General features: G+C 46.4%; 2 protein-coding genes across 5 annotated transcripts; one reads left to right on the forward strand and one right to left on the reverse strand.

Annotated features, from left to right (window-relative positions):
• Nucleotides 1-182: 182 nt before the first annotated feature.
• MRPS7 (mitochondrial ribosomal protein S7) lies at nucleotides 183-4,225 on the reverse strand. 2 transcript variants are annotated; one of them, XM_074922307.1, is made up of 6 exons: nucleotides 4,174-4,225; nucleotides 4,049-4,076; nucleotides 3,217-3,408; nucleotides 2,858-2,921; nucleotides 1,815-1,982; nucleotides 183-966 (listed from the first exon to the last, which is right to left on the reverse strand). In XM_074922307.1, the coding sequence occupies exons 1-6, from the start codon at nucleotides 4,223-4,225 to the stop codon at nucleotides 745-747; spliced, it is 726 nt and encodes a 241-aa protein (XP_074778408.1). In that variant the 3' UTR covers nucleotides 183-744. The 2 variants fall into 2 exon arrangements, with proteins under 2 accessions (XP_074778408.1, XP_074778409.1); XM_074922308.1 differs by lacking the exon at nucleotides 4,174-4,225 and having other exon boundaries at nucleotides 4,049-4,142.
• GGA3 (golgi associated, gamma adaptin ear containing, ARF binding protein 3) lies at nucleotides 4,208-25,302 on the forward strand. Of its 3 annotated transcripts, XM_074922302.1 has the most exons (18): nucleotides 4,216-4,263; nucleotides 8,152-8,233; nucleotides 9,789-9,873; nucleotides 10,600-10,675; nucleotides 11,193-11,291; nucleotides 12,091-12,214; nucleotides 13,172-13,275; nucleotides 13,810-13,890; nucleotides 15,086-15,223; nucleotides 16,250-16,331; nucleotides 16,830-16,946; nucleotides 17,923-18,192; nucleotides 18,813-18,880; nucleotides 19,277-19,599; nucleotides 20,115-20,380; nucleotides 20,560-20,729; nucleotides 21,441-21,551; nucleotides 22,711-25,302. In XM_074922302.1, the coding sequence occupies exons 2-18, from the start codon at nucleotides 8,197-8,199 to the stop codon at nucleotides 22,819-22,821; spliced, it is 2,262 nt and encodes a 753-aa protein (XP_074778403.1). In that variant the 5' UTR covers nucleotides 4,216-4,263; nucleotides 8,152-8,196; the 3' UTR covers nucleotides 22,822-25,302. The 3 variants fall into 3 exon arrangements, with proteins under 3 accessions (XP_074778402.1, XP_074778404.1, XP_074778403.1); XM_074922301.1 differs by lacking the exon at nucleotides 8,152-8,233 and having other exon boundaries at nucleotides 4,208-4,263; XM_074922303.1 differs by lacking the exons at nucleotides 8,152-8,233; nucleotides 11,193-11,291 and having other exon boundaries at nucleotides 4,208-4,263.
• Nucleotides 25,303-25,391: the final 89 nt, after the last annotated feature.

Consider the following 25,391-nt stretch of genomic DNA (forward strand, 5'->3'; position numbering starts at 1 on the left):
CCTGCTTTCTCTCTACACAGCTGCTGAGCTATGAACGATACTTAAAGGTTGCTCCTGAGTGAAGCCTTAAGGCTGTGATACTAATTTTCTCCTCCGGTGTAGGGTGTCAGGGTGGCTTTAAACAACCAGGGTAGCTGGAAAGAGCAGTGTGAGATTCAAGCAACAGAGACAAAGGCTTGGAATCGAGAAACCTTCCCCATAAAACTGGTTTTATTTTTTTCTGTTAACATTCCCATCAAATCTGTGCAGACAACATTGCTGATGACCAAAACGAAAAATCAAAAAGGGCCTTTTATTGCCTTTCATACCAATCCCACTAAGGCTGGTTATAATGTGGAAAAAAAAAAAAAATCCAGCTCTGCTCTTAGCTGTGCAGCCAAAAACATTGCCGATTACAGGAGCAGAGAGACTTACAAGTCCCCAGGAAACAGGTAAGTGGAAGATTATTTTGTACATCATTGCTCGAAGGAAAACATCTAAGGCTTGTCTTCACAGGAAAGTGATATGAAATAACTAGAGCATCCGTGCAGGGGTCGGTAACTCTTTCAGATTCCCCCTTTCCCCATCCAAACAAGCACAAAGGCAGTGAACCTTGTGGGGATCAGATGAGCTTTCCCTGGTTTAGTTCAGAAGCCGTCTGGAAGGGATCTTCTACCTTTCCCTCTTCTGCCCAGCTTCTCCCAGGCCCTGGGGCTCTGCTCACCAGGCTGTGGGGCTGGTGGCACCGTGTCCAGGGCAGAGTCCCTACCACCAGCGGAAGTGGGCGTAAGCCCGGTTGGCCTCTGCCATCTTGTGCAGTGTGTGCTTCTTCTTGATGATGGGCCCTTCGTTGTTGAAGGCCTGGAGCAGCTCCAGGGAGAGCTTCTCCGGCATCAGCATCCGACGGTTCTTGTTCTCCCTGCACTCAGTGATTAACCACTTCATGGCCAGGAAGCGCTTCCGACTGTCCTTCAGAGGGACTGGGACCTGGGAAAGGTTTAAACCGTAGCAGTTAGCGCACTGCGAGGCTGCGGTCACTGCTCTTCCCAGCAGTCACACAGCTCCGGCTGGACACCTGCAGATTATACCATGCTGCAACTCCAGTGGCAGCATGCTGTGCTCTGCAGTGAGACCAGCTCCCAATGACTGATCTGTGCCAATTCACCTCCTGTGTCCACAGAAACTGGCTACTGCCACCAGAACAGAAATTCTGATCAGCCTTGGGTACTGCCGGCAGACACTGGCCTTTGTAAGGACTTCTGGCCTGCTTGGGACCTGGATCCAGGCTGGTCTGTGCTAGCAGAGATGGGAGGTGGTCACCGCTCCCCTGCACGCAATGACAGAGAAATGCCTCTACAGGAATTTCTCCATCAGGTCTCAAGTGCTGCAGAGCTCATACTCAGGGACAGATTGTTCTCACATTTTAAACACCGCACTGTATCTAGTTTGACCTTTTCTGCCATGCTGACCTGCCCCAGGGCTTTGGGACCTCTACCCAAGCAACATGCTGCAGCAGAGAAAATGGGACTGGTAGTCCTAAAACTGCCAGTTCTTTTACTGCCTGACACTGATCTCTGTCACCTCGGACAGCCGCATGCTCCTCTTATCGAGTCAGAGAAGCAGAGACCGCTGCTGACAGGGGAACCACCACGCTCACAGGCTGGGGTCCTGATCTTGGACAGAGTTTCTAGGTGCTGTTTTAATCCAGTCTGCAAAGTGGCTCTTTCAAAAGAGAGGAAAGCTTGAGCTGAAGGGGCGGAAACCAGTTCATCTGCTTCCCTAGCTAATTCTCTCCCAACCAGATGTGCTCCCAGGTCCCCCCCCCCCCCTTTCACCTGGTAGGTTTTGCCTCCTTTAGTGATGCTGCTGAGCCCAATGATGGGCTGGCAGTTTTTCAGAGCCTGGTGGAAAATGACATAAGGATTGCATTCAATTGTGTCCTTCTCATCTTCTGGAGCTTTGTGGTACTTCTCCAGCTGCTTCCTCTTAATGGCCTCTAGAGTCTTGGGACAAAGACAAGGAAGGAGACATGCAGACAGATTATCCCACTCCATGAAGTTACATCACTTTTATAAGCACTCCCTTTTCACTTGAGCAGATGGTTTTCTAGCTCTATAGACAACAGGCCAGTCGAGGATTCTCTAACTCAGGTTTTACTTCCTCCTCTTCCAGCTCTTCAGTCTCTTTATCAGACATTGCATTTGGGGTGAGGAGGCCAAGCAGCACAAACCTGGGCCAGAAGCCAGGGAAGGGCAGGGACAAAGTAGAGACAAGAATACAGGTCTCTGTGTGCTAAGCATCCTTTCCCTCAAAGCCTGGACTCAGGAGCCCAGAGCCTGTGTTCTTCTGTCACAAGGAATCAGCAGTTACTTAGAGAACACTTGGGCAACACATATCTCCATTTCAAGGGCTTTCAAGGGTGGAACACACCAGATGGGACGATCAGCTAATACCAGTTACTGTAGGTCTGAGCAGTGGTCAAAGCTGTGTCATATAGGTGACATGTTTGTGGGACTTCATTGGCAAGTTATACAGAAGGCATGAAAGAGAGCTGGAAGGAAGATCTTTTGAGAAGATTATGCTTTTAAGGGTATTCTCTGAGTTTATGCAGTACATAAGGTCCAAGAGATACTGAGGAGTGGAGAGAGAATGCCATTAAGCTATCACCACCTGGTGTGAGAGCTGACTGAGGTTGGGGCTTGTACAAAATGTACATCTTATCAGATAAATAACAGTGAGAGTGTGTGCAGAGAGAAATATGTTAGGACTGCAGAGATGACCTGAGTTCTGTTAACTCCTAATTCCAGTGGGCTTGATGTCCCAGCCTTCCATTTTATATTGTTTTAACATAATAGTGAGAAGAAACATGAGTTCTCACCTGAGACATGAGGCTTCTGGCCAGCACTTTATTTCCACCCTTCATCATCATGTTGGTGAATTTACTGTAAACACAGAGCCAAATGTAATCTGATTTAAATTCTGATTTTATCACCCACAGAAATAAGCCCCTTCCCTTTATGTTGCTCCCATGGTTAAGTCTGGGTCCTGCTAGAATTGCTGTAATTATCTCTAATCACTGCCAGTCAACGGACTGGCTTTGTGGGAAAAAATTAACCCAAATAAAGGGATTGTGCTGTAACAGAAGGCAGTGAGGCTGAGGAGGACAGCAGAGCTCCCAAGCATATTGGCTCCATGGGACCTAGCTGTAACAGAGGAGGAGATGATGCTTTCTCTGACCTGACCATAGGGTCGCTGAACACAGAGCTGGAGACACTGGGAGGAGCAGCTTTTACAGGTTGAACAGCCTTAAGCTCGAATTTTTTCTTTTCCTCTTCAGACAGCTCCTCCCAAGGTTTCTGATACAATTCTCTGTTCACTTCTGGCTCTACAAAACTGGGGTTGTAGCGACTCCATCTCACCTGCGTCAGCCTGCAACAAACAAGAGGAGAAGGAGGGCTGTAAACTTACGCACATGGTCCGTTGTGACGGTGATGTGGATAGATGTGAACACGTCTCAGGACATGTTAGACTTGAGAGGCATCTCCACCTTCCTCTCCATCACTGCTCCTCTACTGCAGCAGAGCAAGAGGCACAAATCAACACCAAGGCCCACAGTTTTGCTGCAAAACTACCGGGCAATGCCCACGCCAAAGAGATGGGCTGAACTGGGAGTCCCGGGCCGGCAGCGCTGAGCTCGCCTCCCTGCCAGGCCCTGCCTGTACCCACGGACGAGCCTCCCCAGGGCCGAACGGCCCACAGGCCTGACACCGCACCGTGAGCTCCCAAGTTTCGGGAGGCTTGAATAAACACTCTTTTGTTCTCCTGGGAGCGGGGCAAAGACCTTACACTGGAATTTTACTCATTTTTTTTCAGCAGGAGGCGGCTGTTTGGCGTGTTTTGGAGAGAAGCATGGCGGCTTCCCAGGCGCAGAGGCCGGGCTCCCCGGACAGCCCACGGCGAAGTCACGCGCGAGCCCAGAGGACAGCTGGCCCGGGGAACGCCCCGCCGCTTGCCCGTGGGTTTGCGGGTGAAGCGCGCACCCCCCGCCCGCTCCCCCGGCCCCGCTTACCGGGGCAGCCAGGCCCGCAGCCGCCGGCTCAGCCCCGCCGCGCTGGGCGCCGCCATCGCCACTCCGCGCGCGGGGCGGGGCCGCGCCCGGGGAGGGGGCGGTCCTCCGACAGGCCCCGCCCCCCTCCGCTCGGCTCTCGCGCGGCCGGGGCGGGGCCTTGGGCCGGGCCGGCAACATGGCGGAGGCGGAAGGGGAGAGCCTGGAGTCGTGGCTGAGTGAGTACCCCCGGCCCCGCTCCCCTCAGCCCCGCGGCTCCCCCGGCCGGGGCCCCTCGGCCTCCCAGCCCCGCTCCCCTCGGCCCGGGCCCCCTCAGCCCCGGCCCTTCCGATCGCCTCGCCGCCCCCCTCCTCCCGCCCTTCCCCGCCGCCCCCCTCAGCGAGGCGGGGGCCCCTGAGCCGGCCGGGGGAGGCTGCGGTGGGTGTGAGCACCCCGGGAACGGTCCCCCCAGAGCAGAGACCCCCGGATGCGCCCTCCCGGCGCGGGGCAGGAGCTGAGGCCTCCCCCCGTCCCCTTCCCGGTGGTCAGTGCCGCCGGCCCGCCCGCTCTGGCCTCCAGCGCCCTCGGCGCGACAGCATCCCTGAGGGAGAGGGGCAGAGCTGTGGTTGTAGGGCACAGCCGCGGTTTGGGTCTCTTAATCAATTTGCTGGTTGGGAGGCGTGAGGAAAGGGCGGGTTTGTAGCTCACCTTGCTCGACACCTGTAAGGCTGTTGATTTTTTTTTTTTTTTTTTTTGACCATAAAGGCTCGTGGTACGTGTCGGTCTCTGCTGTCCCTTCTTCTCTCGCCTGGATTTTGGTTAGCCAGGTGTAGAGCCCTAGTGCTGTTTGAGGTTGAGAACTGTAGGGATTTCTCAAATAAATTGTATTCGTGTGTTATACAACCATGATTTTCAAGCAGACAAATTCTGCTTTATGCTTAGCTGCAGTTTCAGGGTAGGAGTTATGGATGTCCATTCCATACAGACTGGAATATTTAAAAATCCTTTGTCAAGATAAAGTATTTTTTATCACAGAATCTTAAATGTTAGAGAGGGGGAAAAAACCCAAAACACGGCTTGTTCATCTACGGCCCTTGCTGAGTATCTCCTCGTTGTGTGTCTGCCCGTGCTGCCCGTGAGTCGGCTGGCGTTTGGGCTGTTGGCTGTACAGAACCGAGCACTGCAGGATCCTGACCCAGCGCCGGCAGATCAGGAGATGATTCTTGAATGAATCAGTCACAACTATAATTGGGTTTTGTATATTCCACACACAGGGGCTCCTGCTGCTGTCCCTGGGAGGTTATCCTGCACATCGCTAGCTTGTTGCCTAGATTTTCTTCTTTTTTTAATAGTTGTTTGATTACAGCGGTCAGTGAAGTGCCTAAGTAGTCGGGCAAAAGGCAAACAGCAGAAGATGGTCATTACCCTAAACACGTTATCGTATAAAACCTGTTGTTTTGGAATTATTCTTTCATAAACAAGATTAAATATTTCATGTTCTTTCTTGGCATTTTTATATAAAATTCCAGTGCATACATGGTATCATCATCTATTCTAGGAGTTGCTGGCTAAATGATGCTTTCAGCTCGCCCTTCTCATTTTAGATCAATCCCTTCTGTCCCCTCACCATTTTTGCTCCTCCTCTGAACTCCCACAGTTTGTCAATATATTTTATTGTAGCCAGTGAGACACATGAAGAAACACCCACATCCCTTCCTTTTAATCTTCCTCGGAGGAGAACTGACTCACCAAGTTCAGTTTGTGTGTGAAAATATCTCTAGTAGGAAGGATATTTTAGGTTGTATAGCCTGGAAAGCTTCCTGACTGTTTGTTTTGTGGGGTTATTTTTTAATTATGGAAGTTAAGAGAGAAGTTATCTCTCCTTGGCCAAGCAGTAGGAAGGATATTCTGCACTGGAGAACATATGCTAAAGGGTAGTGTTGCAAAGGTCTTACTCACTGTAAGAAACATTGCAGTGATCCTGATTGCAGAGGTGTACACATTTTTCAAGGCTTGGTTTTTCAGTGCTCTCACTGAAGAGGATGCATTTATGCCAGGTCACTGCTACAGTGATTTGCGCTGCTGTGATTATATTGCTCCTCCCATTGTAGGGGAGCATGGAGCATTTAGTGTACGTAAATTACCGGAGGAGTCGTGCAGACCAGGAAGGCAAGAGTGCAAAGGCTGGTGCGTATGAGTGCTTTCACCAGGCCTCCTGAGGTTTTTTTTCTTGTAACCATCAGAAAGCTGTGCTGTGTCTGATGCTAACCTTGAGGGCATGCACCTGCTGTGCCCTTACTAAAGGGAAGGACCAGAATTGCTCAGCATCGCAGCCAACTTCCCAGTCATGGAAAGATGGAAAATTTCTTATTGCCAATGATTATTTTTTTCTGTACTGGTGGTATAAAGCCTTCCACAGTGCACTGTCTCTGTCATCAGGTGGAGTCATAGACTCATGAAGTAACATCATCCTCGTGTCCTAATACTGCAGCAAGATCTGCACTTCAGCCAGGGATGATCTAGCATCTTCATGTCCCTTGCCTCATTTCAGGCAGCTGGGATGGGAGAAGGTGATGCTTTCTATTCTTTCCTTGCCGGCAGGCTCTTCTTCTGCACTCAGCTGAAATAGAGGAGGTTAGAAAATAATGTCAGTTGTACAAACACAGCTGGATCCTTTGACTTTAGTGCTGCCTTTTCTACTGCGAAAGGAAGCTTATTGTATCCCACTCAGGTCAGGCTTAGGCAGTGGCCAGCTATGTAATAAATGCAGATAGATAAAATATTATGTTTGTCTTAATTTCTTTTTCCACTGTATTGTCATGGGTCAGCATTCTCTTTCTCCTCCCGGGTATACAAACAGAATCTGACTGTTAGACTTGACATGCTTGGGCTGGGGATTCCCAATTCATATCCTAAGCCTGACCTGGGGAAAACCTTTGTTGGGTTGGCTTTTGTCTCATTTCAGTAGAAAAGTAAACCCAGGAAAATACAAGCATTCATTACCAGTCAATTAATGGTCTGTGGTTCTCTGCATTCCAGTGTGGTTTATCTATAGAGAAAATAAGCACCTTTGTTTCACATCTATTGATGCATCTGAATGTTGACTCGTTAGCGTTTTTGAGGGCTGAATGGCTCTGGTGCTTAGGGTAGGTGAAGCAACTTTCTAGGTCCTAAGCGCAGCAGCGTCTGCCTCCGAGCTTTCAGAGATGGTGGCAGGACTGTGGGGTAGTGCTGAGGCTTTTTGTTCCCAGGTTGCTAATTCACATTCACTTGGTTGCCGATGTGAGATGGGATTTTCAAGTTGGGACCTGGTACAGAAGTGTCTCTGAAAGGAAACTTTATAACCAGTACCAAATGGGCCTTTACTGGCAGTTTCAACAGAGAAGCCAAGGATTTGATATTCCAGAGCACCAAACTCCCCTTTCTGAAGTGAGTCCTTTCATGTAAGGGTTGAAGCATATTTCAAAGGCATTGCAGAGGGGCTCCCTGCCCACATTTTAAGATTCTGCATAAAAAATAGAGGATTTTAAGTTACGCCTTGGTAGATGTGATGCAGCTTCAGGTAGGGATGTCCAGAAAAGGTTAAGCAGAGTAATTTAGCTGACCTGGGGTGCTGTGTTCATGTGGCTGTACTGAGATTGGTAATGAGCAGCCATACGATCTGTTGTGTTGTATCATGGAAACACATCAATCTCCAGAGCCAGGGCAGGACTTCTGATCAAGCTTATTAACTTTTATGAACTAGGGTTTCACATGGAGATTTTATGAATGTTAGAAATAGGGAGTTTCTTCATGTGGAACGTACCTTCCCTTCAGTAATCACTCTCTCTCCTTCTGAGACTTCACTGTGTTTATGTGAGAGCTTTTGGTGCAAAAACTCAGATGAGTCTGAACCCAATCTGAGAGTGTGAAATAATCCAGTGTCATTCCAAGAAATCTTTGGAGATGTTGGCAACAGCTTTAAAATTAGCACTTGGAACATGTCTTACCACATCTCTTTTCTAATTTCAAGATGTGCAACCAACAAAGAGTTCATTTGGTTGAGTGTCCTTACTTGTTTGTGCTCTTCCTGTATTTATTAAATAAATTCCATTAACTCCAGCAAGAACTGTATTTTTTTCATCTAGGCCTGCAGAGCAGCAGAGGTGCTTTGGAGCACCGAACCATACCCGATGCCATTTGACTTGCATGAAAAGCCTTTAGATTGTTGTAAGTCCACGATTCCATGATGCTTCCAGGGTGTTCAGCAGTTGTGAGTGTAGTAATAAGGTTTAAGTGCCACAGCTATTTTGAACAGTTGTTGGCTCTGCAGCAGCTGTGTTTTAAACTAAGCCTCCCTTGAATCTCTTGAGTTCAAAAAATAGCTTGGTAGCTTAGCTAGTACAAGATGTGATCCTACAGTTAGTCCTCCCTGGCCCTGCCTTTTGCTTATCTAGGCTCCCATGGAAGTTATCAGCAGGCACAGAGATTCACCTCTGTGGAATATTTTACAGATGCAATCCAAGGAACAATTTACAAAAATGCTTTCTTTACAACTGTCCTTCTGTGAGGAGGAAAATATGAGTGAACCTTGTAGGGACTGCCAGAGTAGGAGGACTAAGGTGAAAGTGACGTTTCAGAGATGTTTGACAGCCGTTTTTATCTGCCTGTGGAAAGGTAAAAGGGTATGTTTTAATGATTATTAAAATGACAATTTGTTATGTAGCATGTGTTTATTTTGTTGTGCTTTATGATAAAAGTACAGGGTGTTGTTTTTTTCCTGTCCTTCATCCCCTGCTCTGTACTATCTGCCAAAGCAATATTTTCTTTTCTGTATCTCTTTCCATTGTATTAAAATTTTGAGGAAGGCTTCTTAAATGCCAGCCCTTGGATATATAGCTACAGTGTGTTGTTTCTTCCCTTACAAGAAAGAAAAATCATCATGTCTAGTCATCTTGACTGGAAAATTAGGTTAAAGCAGGAATCCTGTCTAGTGTAAATTCGATGCTCTATCAGAGTTAAGTAGAATACATGGAGAAGATGCATTCATAACAAAAAAAGATGCTGATAGCCTCACTATTATGCAATCAGTACAATAAGTGAGGCCCTGGTACCCGAGGGAGGATCCTTCAGGAGCCTGAAATAGCCCAGTTGGTAGAGCATCGGTCTCTCAGTTTGAGCATATAAGATTTGAATTCCTGATCAGTACAGGCTGTGGTGTCTGTTACTTGCAAGAACAATTCAATGTACAATAATAAATTTCAGTTCATAATTCCCTGGAGAAATGCTAAGGCATCTAACAAATCATCTAAAAACAAGTGTTAATGCTAAATGACTTGTATTAAACATCTGATGTTCCAGCCCTTACGTCTACAAAACTCCCAGGGAATACAAAAATAATTTCCCATGTAGAAAGTGTGAGGGTTTAGCCTTTAAAGAATTTAATGTTACAGCCAAATAGAAAGAGGTAGCATTTCAGGCGGAGGGAAACTGTGTGAGCTTAAATATTTTATCCTGTACTCTCATTTAGAGTATGGAAAGAGTGTGTTTCTAAGTACTTGAGATTTGGCACCTGGTTTTTTGGAAAGCAGTGATTTTTTCTGGATATTTGGATGTCTCAACTTGGACATGCCCTTTTCCCTGAACAGACATACCATGTGTGAACTTCTTTCTCCTCTTTTTATAGTTGGCAACAGATGTCAAACGCTTTTCTCTAGGAAATGCATGACCTTTTATACTGTTTCTTTTGCTTGATTAGTAATATGTTCTCTTTCCCTTACCAAAGATAAAGCCACTAACCCATCTAACAGGCAAGAAGACTGGGAATACATCATTGGATTCTGTGACCAGATCAACAAAGAACTTGAAGGGTGGGTGTCTCTAGACTTAATAAATTAAGATTCACAGTTTAAAATACATCATTTGATCATCAGAATTCCATGTTTTCTTTTATATATACTGATACCACAAGGAAGATCTGTCTACAAAAGAAGGAAGATGCTGCGGAGTGTGGTTTCGCTTTTGTGAAAGGCAACGTGGCTTATGCACAGACAGAGCACTAGGAAAAAAGGGGATTCTGAATCTGCCTCTAATGTCAGCTTCTGCAGCTGCAGTGTTCTCATCTATCCAAACTCAGTCTGTTTGCCCAGTCTGTAAAATGGGATTATAACTCGTAGTGCCTGATGGGGGCTTCATGTATTTAAAATCTTCACAAGGCTTAACTGGGGAAACCTGGGTCACGGCATTCCTGTGAGCTAAGGAAGAAGTGTTTTGTTCTACAAAAAAAGAAACTAATGCAAGAGAAATGAAGTGATTTCCTGGGCTGGGGATTATACTGAGAGTTGTTTGAACCCTCCCAAGCAGGAATCTGGAATTGCTGGCTCAGACTACCAGCCTTCACTTCCTTTTATATGTGCAAACACCCGGGCTTATGAAGATGCCCTGAATATTTCTTGTTAGTCTTTGTACACTGATGGAAAGATGAAAAGAACTAAATGGCATTTCTTTTAATTATGTAAAAGGCATCTCGTTTAAATAGTAGAATTTGTGAAAGTGTTCACTTGCTTTGTTTGTAATGGGGTTCTCCTTTGTTTCAGGCCACAGATAGCTGTGAGACTTCTGGCTCACAAAATCCAGTCGCCACAGGAATGGGAGGCAGTCCAAGCCTTGACAGTAGGTAGTCCTTACCCCTCCTCTTAAATCCAGTTATCTATCATGTGACATCATCTGTGCAGAGTAGAGGGGGCACAGTGTGTGTCAGTGGGGTTAGCTGGGGCTAGTTCTGAATGCCCTGATTCCCCTCTGCTGGGGGGAGCAGACAGTGAGAGGGGGCACAGTTACGTAATTGAAGTGTCCAGATTGCTCATTAGCAATAGAGCAATCAGAAATAACTCTGGTTTAGTTTCAGCTGCTTTGCTTTGTTACCTTCAGGTAAGATTTGTGTTCATTGTTACGAGACCTAATGGTGAGATAACTTACACCCATATATATACACGTGGCTGAAGGTGGGAGACCAACCTGTCTTGACATGGCACCCCTAAAGATGGGAGATTCATGCCTGTATCGCAGAGCAGGATTATGTGTCTCACTGACATGGGTCCTTCAGTTCCCCTATAAAGCAGAACACAGCTACACTGTTACCGAAGAGTTTTGATGTTCATTTCAGCCTGTTTTTCTTCCTTGAATGCAGGTGCTAGAAGCTTGTATGAAGAATTGTGGGAGAAGATTTCATAATGAAGTAGGGAAGTTTCGCTTTTTAAACGAGTTAATAAAAGTTGTGTCTCCAAAGGTTAGTCCCTGAGCCTTAGAGCTGTATTTACTTTTTGTTTGGCCTCCATAAGCTACAGGCAACATCTAAAATGTTTGTAGTGCTCTCTTTTGCTCATTGCATTTATTAGCCTATATTAAAGAGCTAAGTTTTGGGGTTTTTTTTATGCTTTGCTTACTATTTTTCTCAATAAGCTCTGCTTCCTTACCATCAGTGTATAGTCTCTGTACTGTTCTAATCCTTCATGTAACTCAAGGACTTCTAAAGCTTGTCCTGTGTTTCTTTAAAAAACCAAACAAAACTCCAGTGTTAGTGGAAGAGGGGTGTGATGCAGAGGTTGAAACAAGAGACTTGGCAGCACACCATAGAATTCTAGTCCTTGCTCTACTGTTGGCTGGGTGTGTAGAGTGCCTGGCTAAGTCCCTCAACGTTCATGATCAGTTTAAGGTGGTGAAAAATAGAGGCACCCCATGGCATGATTGCTGCAGCAAAGTATTCCCAGATTCTTTCCCATTAAGTCAGGGGAGGGAGTGGTTATCTGTATTGCTGTAGTTTTTAAATAGCAAAATCCTGACACCAACAGAATAACTGCTTTTTCTTTTGCTGAAGATAATCACAGAGGTTCTCTTTACTGTTATTTCAAATATATTAGAGGAGCATTTTTTCCTCTTAAAAAGATGTATAGTAGATCACCTTGGAACTTTTATTATATACATTTTAACGTATATCACTGAACTTTCATTCTCTGGGTTTGGGCTTTATTTCTAAAAAAAAAAAAAAAAAAGAAGGTGGAGAATTTAGATCTTTTTTCCACTTTTAGTACCTGGGGGACCGAGTCTCAGAGAAGGTGAAGACCAAAGTCATTGAATTGCTGTATAGCTGGACAGTGGCATTGCCAGAAGAATCCAAAATCAAGGATGCCTACTACATGCTGAAGCGACAAGGTAGGAAGTCAGCTGCTTGTTCATGCATTTTCTCCCACCTGTGCTTTAAGCAGGGGTGTCACAAAATATACGTCTTCTAATTACATGGGGTCAAGGCAAGCTCTGAGGGGAGATAGAACAAGGGAGAAATTCCCTGAAAAGCTTCTCATTGTATTTAAATGCCTTGGGCTGGGTTGGGTTGGCTTTTTTAACTAGATAAATGAGACACCTTGCAAATGCTTTTGTTTCGGTTTGCAGAGCCTTTTTTGAGTTTTTCTGGAACTAGTTATTAAATGATTTGAACAGGTCTGTAGTGAAGTAAGAACCTCCATGTAGCCTTTTGTGTTTTTTTAACTGGATCGCTTTACAATTGTACCTTTAGTTCAACTGATACAAATTTCTTGTGTAGGCACAGTGAAAAAAGCTCAGCTGAGAAGCGTGCGGCTTCAACATAAGAAAAATTGGTTCCAGGAAAGCTCTTGAGGTAGAGCACAAATCTAAGGATTTGACAATGGAACGAGCAGGAAGCTTAGCTCTTTCCCCACTTGTGGTTTGGAGTCTGCTCATCACCCCATTTTGCATTGCTGTCTGCTTCCCTGCTTAGCTCATTTATAGAAACAAATGTCATGCCCTTGAGTCTGCACAAAGCTGGGTTGTCTGGGGCTCGCTTAGTGGTTCAGCAGCTAAAGTGAAAGGGGGAGAGACAGGTAGTGGAGAGCTATTGATTGTACTGAGCTATTAGAGGAGCAGTATGGGCACGTTTGCTGGGGCTTTAGCCTTTATCAAAGAAAACTTGCTTTGTTTTTCCAGCTAGCATGCTCCGTGATTTTGCTCCTATATTGTTCATTAGAACAGTGTGCTAGTATCAGTGGACAGATTGGCTGTGTGTTTGCTTTGATAGCAGCCTGTGAATATCTGGGTGCACTGCCTGGTGTGACTGCATGTGCAAACCCGTGTGGGTTCCCTTTCTGCTTTCAGGGATCGTTATGTTTGATCCTGTGATTCCTGCAGACAGAACCCTGATTCCTTCTCCACCGCCTCGTCCCAAAAACCCTGTGTTTGATGATGAGGAGAAGTCCAAGGTGCAGTGAAGACTTTTATCATAATCACTAATGCAAAGTGACAAATGCACATTTAGAATAAGGAAGTAAAGTATGCTGATTTGGCTTTTATTTTTGGGATGGTGGTGTGTAGTTTCACAGAACTCATTGCTTTCTTCACCTGCCTAACCCGAAGTTCCAGTTAAGGCCTTGTCTGTGTTACCATTATGAGGTTATTCCTGGTTAAAAGTACCATCCTGCTGTAGTACTGGAAGGCAGAGAATTTCACACACAGGACCAGAAATGATGTACGGGAGGAATAATTGCCTAGTGTCAGAAGTCTCTGAGATTTCACAGTATATGTCCTGTATAGAAGCAAAAATGTAACAACTCACATAAAATAATAAACCATAAGTGAGTCCTGCTGAAGTCACTGTAACTATGAAAGTAGTGTAAGCCTTGTAATACTGGGCTGTATCTCTTTACCCCTAAATTGTTCACTTAGATTCCTTTCACTGCTTTCCTTTGCCAAAGGATCTTTATTTGTTTCCTGAATATCCTCTTCTCGACTTACAGCTTCTAGCCAAACTGCTGAAAAGCAAAAACCCAGATGATTTACAAGAGGCCAACAAGCTTATAAAATCTATGGTAAAAGAGGTAAGAAATTCCTGTAGGATTGGTCCCAGTCAGCAGTCTGCTTTCCATGTTTTAAGCAATTTGACTGCAAAATGGTGGAGAGCTTTAGGATCATGTAAATGGCAGAACCTGGGTTTTTCACACTCTGGGATCATTGTGTTAATACATTCCTTAATTAAGTTGTGGGCACTGAATGAGACTGACCGTCAGCGACATCCAGACTTCTATTATTTTTAAAAACCTCTAACAGGCTAACTTGCATCTGCTCCAGTGGTTACCAGCATAAAGGGGGTACCATTTGATGATTTAGTAGGGCTCTTTGTGATATGAATGTGTTGTAATTTTGACTCTAGCTCACAACTGAGAGAAATTTATATCACAAAGATCTCTACAGTTGGTGTCTCTAGTGGAGGACAGGGCAAGAAGGGGCAAGTATCAAATGCCCCTTGTTATAATTAACTACATTCTCATCACTCAGGGTGGTATTTCATGTCAGGATTGGGTGGGAGCACCACAATACCACCCCTGGATACTGAGGACTGAGTCATTGGACTGGGTCTTCTCACAAGCAGCCTTCATGGAAACACCTTCCTGTTTGTAGAGCTGTGATGCATCCACCCATGGCAGTCATTAGAAACTCTGGAGTCCAGGAAATGACTCACTGTGATCCTGGGGAAAAAAAAAAGGATAGTTTCTAGACTGAAGAGGATGTATAGGTTACTGAAATGTTTCCATTCAAGCTTCTCTTGTCCCCAGGGCAGACTGTCCTACATCTTTAGTTGGAATCTCAAATCAGAGCAGAGTGAACATTTTCTACCAGAGAGTGCTTTTTGTTCCTAGTAAATATTTTGCTTGAAACACATCTTTTCTGTAAAATGGCATCAAGTGACAAAAAAAAAAAGTCTTCCAAAAAGGTCAGGAAGGAACTTTTGGGAACTTTTCTATTTTTAGTGGTATAATTATACATTAAAGTCTGTTTAATGAGACTTTGGAAATACAGGGTTTTCTATCATTTCAGAATGGTGGTGAAAAGACAGTAAACTAAGCAAAGCTTCGCATGAATGGAGAGGGTTTTTGTGGGTGTTGTTGTTTTTTTTTTTCCTAGCTAAACCTTAAATAGACAGTACTTGACATGATTTACAGGTAATACCTGTTGTGGTACTGTGGACCTTTACAGGGAAACTCACTTTTTATGTCTGTGTCTTATACCCTGAAGGATGAGGCTCGCATTCAAAAAGTGACGAAACGCATGCACACGCTGGAGGAAGTAAATAACAACGTGAAGCTGCTGAATGAGATGTTGGTTCATTACAGCAAAGAGGACTCATCAGAGGCTGACAGGGAGCTCATGAAGGTGGGTCTGAGCTGCTCCTTCTTCCCAGAAATCCTGCACTCAGTCTTTTCTTCTTAGAGACTTGAGTTTTGCAGAGAATTACAAACAGTGCAGTAAAATGGAGAGCAACAGGGAGAAACAAGAGCAGTTGTTGGAAACGGCAGGAAAGAAAATAACCATGCTTTTAACAGCTTTTACCAAAGGACTCAGTGGGTAATACCTCGATTTTGCACATGCTTGAAGTGAGGTACAGCTGTTCTTCAAAGATGCAGCGTGGCAGAATCAAGAAGCTGCAGTTTGTAATTCTTGCTCCTGTTGGGACACACTGATTGCAGATTGTAACTGTCTCTTACAGCACTGTGGATGGATAAACTAAAGGCTGAATGGGGCAGAAGATATGTCCTGTCCTCCCCTTCAAAGGAAGAGTTTTAGCTAGCATTACAAAGTTGGGACAAGACCAAGAAAGTAAAAATCAAAACAGCCACCAGGGACAGTTGGATAGGGCACAGGGCCTTGGAGAGTTGCACCTTATCTAATTTAAAAAATTGAAACTACTCATTTTGAACAACAAGCTCCTGAAACTATGGTAAGAAGCTTAAGAAACTCGTTTGTTTCTGTGAAACATTTTCTTTCTTGCCACCTTTCTTCTCTGTGGTTGCAGCCTCTCCGAGTAGTGGCTGCAGCACCGTTGAAGCATAGTTGTTGAAGCACAATTCTGCTCTTCCTTGGGCTTTTAGGGGTTACTGTAAGAAAGAATGAACATTCCTGGCCATAAGTGCTGATGTGAGGCGGGACTGAGAGATGTTGTGTTGAAAATGCAGGTTGTGTTTAGATTCCCAGGGTAATGTAATGCTGCACAGGTCTGCTCATAGGGCGGGGGCAGGGGATCTTGGTTGGCCAGTCACACTGGCAAGTTCAGCACAGCGAGACTGGTTTCTCTGTTCTGGGCTTTTCCAGTGCATGCCTGGGCAGCCATTCTGTGCTGGCTGGTGTTGCTGACAGTGGCTTCTGGCTGATGAAACCCTTTCTCCTAATCTGTCTTCCTAGGAGCTCTATGAAAGGTGTGAAACTAAAAGACGGACATTATTCAAGCTGGCCAGTGAGACAGAGGATAATGACAGCAGTTTGGGTAAACTAAGCTACACTTCTCCTTTTTTAATTGCTTTTGTGACCTGAGACTGCAAGGATTCGGCAAGGGAACAGCTGCTGTAAAGATGCCTCTTCACTGTGGATGTGCTTTGCTTTGAGCAGGCAGATAAAAGACAAGACCCTTGCCTCTTTATGCTTATCATTTAAATTCAGGCAAGGACTTGACAGTAGAGTTGGTGGTTAGGGAGGCTGGGGGTGATAATGGGGGACTGCTGCTGCTTGAGAAGGGAAGGGGAGTTGCTGTAGGGAACAAAGCCTTGGACTCATTTTTTCATTGTTATTGAAATGTGCATGGACCTAGAAAGATCAGGATATTGCTTAGAGAAGTATGGCAAAGACAGAGAGTAATGGAGCTCATAGCCAGATAGTTATGTTTTTTCTTGCTTGATTATTTATTTGATAACTGACTACTCTCAGCATTTAGTGGGAGCAAAGTGACTGATGTCTCGGAGGTCATTTTTGTCTCTTCTACACATAGGGGATATTCTGCAGGCCAGTGACAATTTATCCCGTGTGATAAACTCCTATAAAAAAATAATAGAGGGGCAAGTGATCAATGGTGAAGTGGATCTCCCTGTGGTGCCTGTAGTGGAAGGTGAGTTCCTGGGAAGCCAACCGTTTAATTTTTGAATCTTGCAAGTCTGTTGGACAGGGTTTCCTGTTAATTGTGGTAAAGTAGGCTATTGATGGTTCTTGTGGCCAACAGTTTGTGAATCAGAGGGGGACTCATCATCATAAGCTGTGGATAAACAGTTCTGGACATGAGCAACAGTGCTGCAGCTTTGCATTTTCCATTGCTCATTTTGTATAATCAAAACCTTTGATGCCATCAGTAGCAAACCTGCATCTGAACAGTTTTTGTGGCTAGAAGTTCTTGTATGTTTTCCTCTCCACATTTGTCCTGTTTCTTAATGGTGAGGTGTAAGAAGACAACGATTTTATCAAAAGGACAAGAGCAGGACTGTGGGAGCCAGGCCAGGGGTTCTGTTCCTGGCTTTGCCAGCAATTCCATTTGTGACTTTAGGCCATTTGCCTGCTTTACACTTCAGCTTCGCCATTGAAAGCTCTGGGCGTGTGTGTGGCAGAACTACCGTCTGGGAGTCACTTAAACTTTTCTGCATGGAGAGCAGTAGAGGGGTGCATAATGCTGCCCGGCAGCATCTTACTGGACAAGACTGTCCTAAATATGAAGATCCAGACCATATAGATTTTCCTCAGCTCTCTAGCTCTGTGGTAGCCTTTGTTTACTGTAGTTCTGTAGGATCTCCCAAAGCCTCATCTGACCTCAGAAGATTTTGAAAAGATGACCAGTTATGGTACCCTGAAGCCCTGGGGAAGGAGCAGTGGTTGGAGCCGGTGTTGCTTTTCATATAGAAGTGTCCTAAGTGTTTGGGTTGATTTCAGTAGCTTGTGGGCAGTAAATGGTTAGGTGGAAAGCATGTGGCCATAAGCTCTGATTAAATGAGGATCTGTGTTATCTAAACCATCTCTGATCATTGCTTCTGTACTTTGGGTTTGCTCTGAGCCTTTTGCCTTCTTTCCTAGTAGTGCTCTTCTCCTGTCCGCTGCAGGGAGTAACTCCACAAGTAATCTCAACACCCTCATTGACCTTGCTGGATTGGACGTCACCAGCACCCCTCCACCTCCAATGCCACCCACCACCCTGACGCCAGCCCCCACAGTAGCCCCAGCCCCAGCCGAGATCCCCATTCTCCCGCCTCCTCCCCAGACGTTCACCCAGTTGCGGAGCAGTTCCTCTAGCCAAGTGGAAGCCGCACCCGCTCAGCAGAGCAGCACGGCCAACTCCCTCTCCTTGCTGGATGAGGAGCTTCTGTGCTTAGGTAAGATGCTGAGGGGCCCAGAAAAGGGCTACTCAATCCATGCCTAACAAAGACTGCTTTCTTCCTTCACTGTGAGGGCTGGCTGTGCATGTGGCATGCCTAAAAGGAGCATGAGAGGCCTTTGGTTTCTAGAGAAGTCCAGGGACACTCCCTTGCATCGTCCCGAATATGAGACTGGTCAGTGTCAGTACTGAAAACTCTGATCTTCCCAGAGTAGGCTGCGAGTGCAGTAATGGTTGAGTGTAACTGCAGTCAGATCTCTGTGGGTGCTTGGACATGCAGGCTGCAGTTTGGTACAGATTTCACCCCTGACTGTGGCTGTGCTAAAGAGCAAGGTGCCTTAGAGGGGTTGTGTATAGGAGCCTGCAGAATGCCTGTGGAGCTCAGGCAGGAACAGCAGAAGATGCTGCAGATCAGGAAGGGTTAGAAGAGCTGCGTGCAGGGGTGACTGTCAGTCTCTTTTCCTCATCATAGACTTGCAGCCCATTTCAGTCTTTCATCAGGTTCTTGGGCTCTGGCAGAGCTGAATCAAGTAGTTTGATGGTTCTGAAACAACTGCCAAGGGATGACACCGAACTCACTTGTTCCCCCAGTCACCTACTTGTTTTTTTTCCTTTCAGGCCTGAATGACCCAGCCCCTACAGCACTGAAGGAGACATCAGAAAACAATCAGTGGAACATGTTTGAGGTACAAAGGAGGATCTCAAGGAATGGGGAGGGAGGGGCTGTCATTGGTGAGACATCTTGGGACACACTCTGTCACCTTGGAGAACTGTGTGATCACACATACAGGCAGAGGGGCAGCTGTTCCTGAGGGACAGACTTAGCCCTAAAATCTGGGATAGCTGTGTCTAAACAGAGTAGATATCCCTGAACCTGGCTTTCTCAGTTTCCCATCTGTCCCCCATGATGTTAGCACTTCCTTTGCTTAAATTACAGATCAGATGTAGTCCTGACATAGGCCACAGACTTTGCTGCTTGCCACCCAGCACCTGTTTTTGCGGTAAATCTCTCTCCCTCTGTAACAGTGCCACCTCTACAACAGCAGGCAGCAGTTAGAGCATCTGCTTGTCCTCTCTTTCAGAATGACCAGTTGGACCTGGATTTCTTTAATCCGAAGATGGTGACTGTTGCTTGCAACCCTGCAGGGAACCCTCTTCTCCATCACACATCACAGACCACATGTGGAACGTCGGTGACGTTGCCCTCTGCTTTCACAGCTTCTCAGACTGCTCCCAGCATTCCAGCACCGAACTCAGCACCATTTGTATTCTCTGCTGGACCACCTGCCCCTGTGGGGCCTCCTAAAACTATTCCAGCTGCTCCTGGGTACTTCAGCTCATCCGTGGGGAGCAATATGCCACATAAGATGGATGCATTGGAACAACTCCTTGAAGAAGCCAAAGGGTAACCAAAAGTCCTGGACTTTGCTTTCTCTGCAGTTAGAAAGTCAAACTTTCTGCAGCGTCACGTTCACAAACAGACTTTCAGCTCTCTGATTTGGTAGAAATGTGTGATTGGGATTTTTCTTCTCATAGGGTTTCAGTTTACAAATTGATATGAGGGTCCCACCTCGGGGAGGAAAGGCAGCACTCCCAGGTAGAGCACAGCAGCTGGGCTGTTGCCTGATACAAACGTGTGGTGTAAAGTTGAACAGGCTGCTGAGGTGCAGAGGCCTTTGCCCACCTTTGCCAAGGTGGGATTCTGCTTTCTTCTTGACTTAGAGAAGTGACACCTAACCCTACCACCACCCATTTCCTTGTAGCTCTCCTTCTGACATGACACCATCCCGAGTCACAGACTTCAGTCTGGCTCCGGGCCACTGTTCTGTCCTGGTGATGTGCTGTTATCTCTTGGTTTGTGGTGAAATATCCACTTCACTTTCAGCTCAATTTCTGATGTTTTTTCTGTCTCTCTTGCAGGACTGCCACCCAAGGCATGGCGACACCCTCGGTGTTCCCTGGGGTTACTTTGCCAACCACTGTCACCTCTGCCCCATTAATTGCACCCGCAGGGCTGCCAGCCACTGCCTCTGGAGCCCCTCCAATTCCGTTCCCGAGCAGCTGCACTGCTGGCTCAGGAAGTCCTCTCTTCCAGCCAGCATCATTCCAGCAGCAAGGCAGTCCCATGAAAGCACCTGAAATTTCTTTGGCCAATGTCCATGTTCCCTTGGAATCCATTAAACCCAGTAAGTATCTCAGGTTTTTCACCTTTCTCTGAACATTTTTTAAAAGCAAAGCTTCCTGACAAAGCTTATGAAGCAGAGGGCAAGGATGAGATGTCCCAGTCAAACAGATTGCCTAATGCTGCTGCAGACCATCTGCTGCAGCATAAACCCGCGTTCCTCTGCCCTTCTCCCCGCGGCAGGCAGTGCCCTCCCGGTGACAGCCTACGACAAGAACGGCTTCCGGATCCTCCTGCACTTTGCCAGGGAGTGCCCGCCAGGCAGGTCGGATGTGCTGGTCGTGGTGGTCTCGATGCTGAACACGGCACCGCTTCCTGTGAAGAACATCGTGCTGCAGGCTGCCGTGCCAAAGGTAGGGGTGCGTGGCTCAGGCCGACAGGAAAGTGTTTGGGAAGGCCTGGGTCTGAACTCGGGGACGTGGGACAGACTGGTTCTGCCTTTCTACAGGCTGTGTTCTGCCTGTTTCCAAAACATAAAGGTGGTTGTCATAGGCAGAGAACCCTGAATAGGATAAGTCAAGAACTGCTGGAAGTTAGTGTTCTGTTTTTCTTGCTACCTAAGCTCAATGCAGCTGTGCCTGTCCATGAAGGTGGCTCAGATAGCACCATGACAGGACTGTTGCATGGATAGAGCCACCTTTGAGGTCTTTAGAATAAGAATTTTTGAACAGATATCCTAAATCTGGCAGTATGTTCCATTCTAGTCTTACTGCACCTAGATAATTTTGGATGACCAGCTTTGTGTTTTGAAAACTCACCCAGTCTCAGCTAAGATCTGCCTACTGTCATGAAGGTGTTCACATTAAAACCTCTGACACGAGAGCACTCAGATAGGAAGGTGCTGTTGGTGTTCACCTCACTTTTACTCTGGGCTGACTTGTCAGTCTACTTGTTCCTAGTGTGTTGTGCAGGCTGGGCTGCCTCTCGTTTCCTCATCCTCGCATGTGGATTGATTCTCTTCAGTTTGGTTGTATGCTGTTATGTCCCCAGCCTGTGCATGCATCTTGCATTGTCCCCAAGGTAGGAGATAATCCCTGAGGTTCCACTTTCTTTTTCATTTGCAGTCCATGAAAGTGAAGTTACAACCACCCTCTGGCACAGAGCTGTCTCCATTCAATCCCATCCAGCCACCTGCTGCCATCACCCAAGTCATGCTTCTGGCAAACCCTACAAAGGTGAGAGGGGCAGTGAGACTTACCCTGGCCTTGTCAGACAAATTTGATGTAAGCTGATTTCTACAGGGGGGTTGGACCAAACATTTGAGCAGATACAGCTGCTTGTTCCTAACTTGCCCTCCAGAGGTGGTTACTCCATAACAGCGGTGCTTCAGTTCAGGGCCAGAGGGAGGCTTTTCCTTAACAGACTTTGTCAGCGAGGAGAGGTGGTGAGAAGGACCTGTGCTTTCTCCCAGCAAAAGGGCAATGGTCGTATAGGGCTCAGCTTTAAAAGGCAGCAGTCAGAGCTGTGTCAGGAGTTTGTCTGGCTCCCTTGTGCACTGGAACTGCCCAGCTTTGGTGATAGATTGATGTCAGATTAGCTGGTGCTGTCGAAATGCTTTTTTGCTGTGTTGAGGCTATAGCCTGACAGACCCGAACCAACAGACAAATGTCAGATTGTGTCTGTTCCATTATTCTTTGAGGATGTACCTGTGACTAGTGAAACGACGTGGTGAACTCTTTTCTGCTGATTGTGCTGGGAGCATCTGAGTAGCTGTTTTTCCTCACTGTGGTTACTCACTGAAGTACCTTGCTCCATAAAGCTCGATATGCTGAAATAGTTTCTAATTACTTGAGAAATCTAGATGTTACTACTTGAGAATTACAGCAAAAGGGTCCCTAAAGTATCAGCTGAAAACTTTGAGATCCAAAAGGATGAATGTCAGGGGCGTTTTGTGGATTGTTGAAAAACTTCATGAGATACATGGAGATTGCCCTCATCACAGACTGTTACCATCTCCTGCTTGCTGTTTTACTAGGGATTTTGCAGCCAGGAACTGTTTTATCTTCCTCCACATAATGAGGAATTTAATTTTGAAAACATTGAACTATTCCAGCAGCGTTCTTCAGGCTCACTGGTGCAAACTCTTATCACAGGTCATTTGTGCTTTTCTCCTACTGTTCCATGCTAAGCAATAAAGTTTTTGCGGTATAAAAACTGTGAGGTAAATAACTCAGGTTTGCTAAATAGCTGAACTATTCTGTGAACTTAGCCTTGGCCCTCTTCCCCCTGCTCTGTGCAACAGAAGTCTTACTCTCTCTGTAGAGCTGAAACAGTTTTGTTTGAGAGCAACTGGGGCTGTTCTGATGTTGCTCTTGGGTTTTGTCTTTCCTGCAGGAGAAGGTGAGGCTGAGATACCGACTGACCTTCACGCTGGGAGACCAGCCCAGCACAGAGGTGGGCGAAGTGGATCAGTTTCCCCCGGTAGAGCAGTGGGGGAATCTATGACCTTAGGACACTGACAGAGACTCTGTGACAGGACCAGGAAAGGATCCCACAGGCCTGGAATGAATGTGACGTGGGGAGGGACACACATGCTATCCACTGGTGATGTTCAGCTTTGTTTACATGTCCTGACCACTCTGCTTGTAGCTTTAGTCCAGAATGTTTTGCCCCCCATTGAAGGGGTCCTGGAACATTTATGCCAAGCATGAACTGAGTGGCAGCCAGTAACAGGCAGTGCTGGCTGCTTTTATCTTGACCTCTGGGTGAATCTGGTTCTATCTTCCACTCTAGTAAACTTGAAGTTATTGTATTTTGAGGGGAGACCTGTCAGCAGAAGGGGATTTAGTTGGCTTGTTCCTGTACTGCTGTCCAGAGATACCTACAGGCTGGTGGGGTAATGATGCCACCGTGAGCTTCCTCAGTGCAGAGCCCTTACACGTGCCCTCCCTCGGACTTGTACCTCCTCAGTGCCAGACCGGACCCGCTAAGCATGTTGAGCAATAATGCTGGCTCCGTGAGGGAATGCTTATTTTTTACACTGAAATGGCACTTAGTTCCCTTCCTCCCCCTCCGCTGCTTCATTCCCAACGGCCAACGTAAGCAGACCCTCGCTCTGTGTTGTGCGACACTGCTGTTTCTTTAGTTGTTATATTTATTTTATACTGCCAGCTGCCTCCCCGTTGTATACATTTGGGGGTAGCTGGGGCTCAGTTTTGTATGCAGATGGTTACACTGGTTATTTTTCTGCTTTCATTGCATTCCATAGTGTGGGGAAAAAGAGGAAATACGTAGTGAGGAGGCAAGTGGGGCTGGAAGGGAGCCGTCAGTATTGGTGGAGGACAGCGCCTGGAGGGCAGAAATGTCTTTACAATCGCTGATCAGGTGCAGTGACTGAATCCAGGGATAAGGAGAGATGGCTCTCGCCTCCCCTCATGCAGGCAGTATTATTATTGTAGTCGAATACTGTGTTTTATTCAGATGAGTACAATGACATACAAGATGTAAATAATAGAGCTATAGGATATCTAAATAGAAGCGAGCAGACAGTGAAAGGAAGGAAGGCTCCACTGGGCTGTGGTGATGCATGTGCTGGGTTTAATGCCTTGTTTTAGCTGTTCCCTGTATTAAGTGGCTAAGTGCAATTGTCTCCAAGGGGGAAAGCAGTTTTGCTGGACATCAGTGTTCTGCGCTAATGGGGGGCAGAGGAGCTGACCCCGCTAGCTACAGTCTCACAGTAACTAGGTTTAAATCACTGGGACTTGATTCTAGCAGTCCCTTCCTTCTCCCTCTTGATTGCCCATCTCAAGCAGTGCCTCAGCTAGCTTGGAGACAGACGATTCTAAATTAACAGGTTTTTTTAACATCTATTGACAAAAGCACAGATAGGGCGGGTCCTTGGGCATAAGCTCAGCATTTCTAGCCGTGCTGGAAACCAGGTCCTGCCAAACCTCGAGTGGGAGCTGTCACCTAATGCACTGAGATCAGTATACAGGAAGAGACCCTGGCCTGGTGTGGGAAAATTAATGGTGGCTGTAAAACCCATTACTGCAAACGCAGCTCCGAGTTACTTGTAGTTGAATTTTTCTTTACTGTGTTGCAAAGTAAAAATCACTAGAGGTGAAAAACTCAGCAGGTTCCAAGGCCTGAGGTCCTGATCACAGGAGGCACCAGGCAGTTGTAGAGGCCCTGAAGGTGAAATCAAAGCTCAGCTGAGGAACTTGCTATAAACTCATGGTCCAAAGCTCGTGAAGTCCCCAGCCTTGTCAGCTTCTGATGCGGGAGGGATGGGGATGTTGTTTGGATCCTTAAAGTGCTTTTAAATCGATGGACTGGGATAGTGGACAAGGAGAGAATTCTTTCTGCCTCCGACCTGTTCTTGCCAGCACTTTAGACACAGTAGGCATGGGGGTAGTGCTTAGGTCCCGGCAGTGTGTCCTGAGGAAGGTTTCACTGCTATAGATGCCTACAGGTGAAACTCACTGTGACTTGGGGGAAGGCAGGAGAGCGCACGTGCTTTCTGCAGCAGCTTTGTTCTCAGTGTTAGCGGCAGCGCACTGCCCGCGCCTACAGCCAGATGGAAAGGGGCCGTAGTCTTGCTGGGTGGAAATGCGTTGTTAAAAGCTTTGGAAACGAAACTATGAATGTTCCTTGTCTGTAGGGTGAGGTTCCTGCTTCATACTGAACAGCCCTGACTGTATATATACATCTCAAATGCGTTTGTTCTGCTGCATGTTAAATAAATTGTTTTCCCTACTTTGCTCAGTGGATAGCCCTGGTGACTGGTGGTGGGGTGCAGTGCTGTTTGTGTAAATCCTAGAACTCAACCCATCATCTCAAGACCATCCAAACTAAGCAAAAACAGAGAAGTTGCTGTTTTCTAAAACCCCCATGATTTAAAAGGTGGGCTTAGTTTCAGTTCTGGGTGCTCGAGGTAAAGCAGCTGAGCAAGCCAGGGTGAGGCAGCTGCTGGTAGTGGGGTTCACTTTGCTGGGGGAGGGTCATCAGGCCAAGTTGGAACAGGCAACCTTAACGATGCAGCTCCTCCTTACAGGTTACACTTAGAGGTTTTTTTA

This window comes from Athene noctua, chromosome 18 (assembly GCF_965140245.1).
Source record: "Athene noctua chromosome 18, bAthNoc1.hap1.1, whole genome shotgun sequence".
In the NCBI taxonomy this organism is placed as follows: domain Eukaryota; kingdom Metazoa; phylum Chordata; class Aves; order Strigiformes; family Strigidae; genus Athene; species Athene noctua.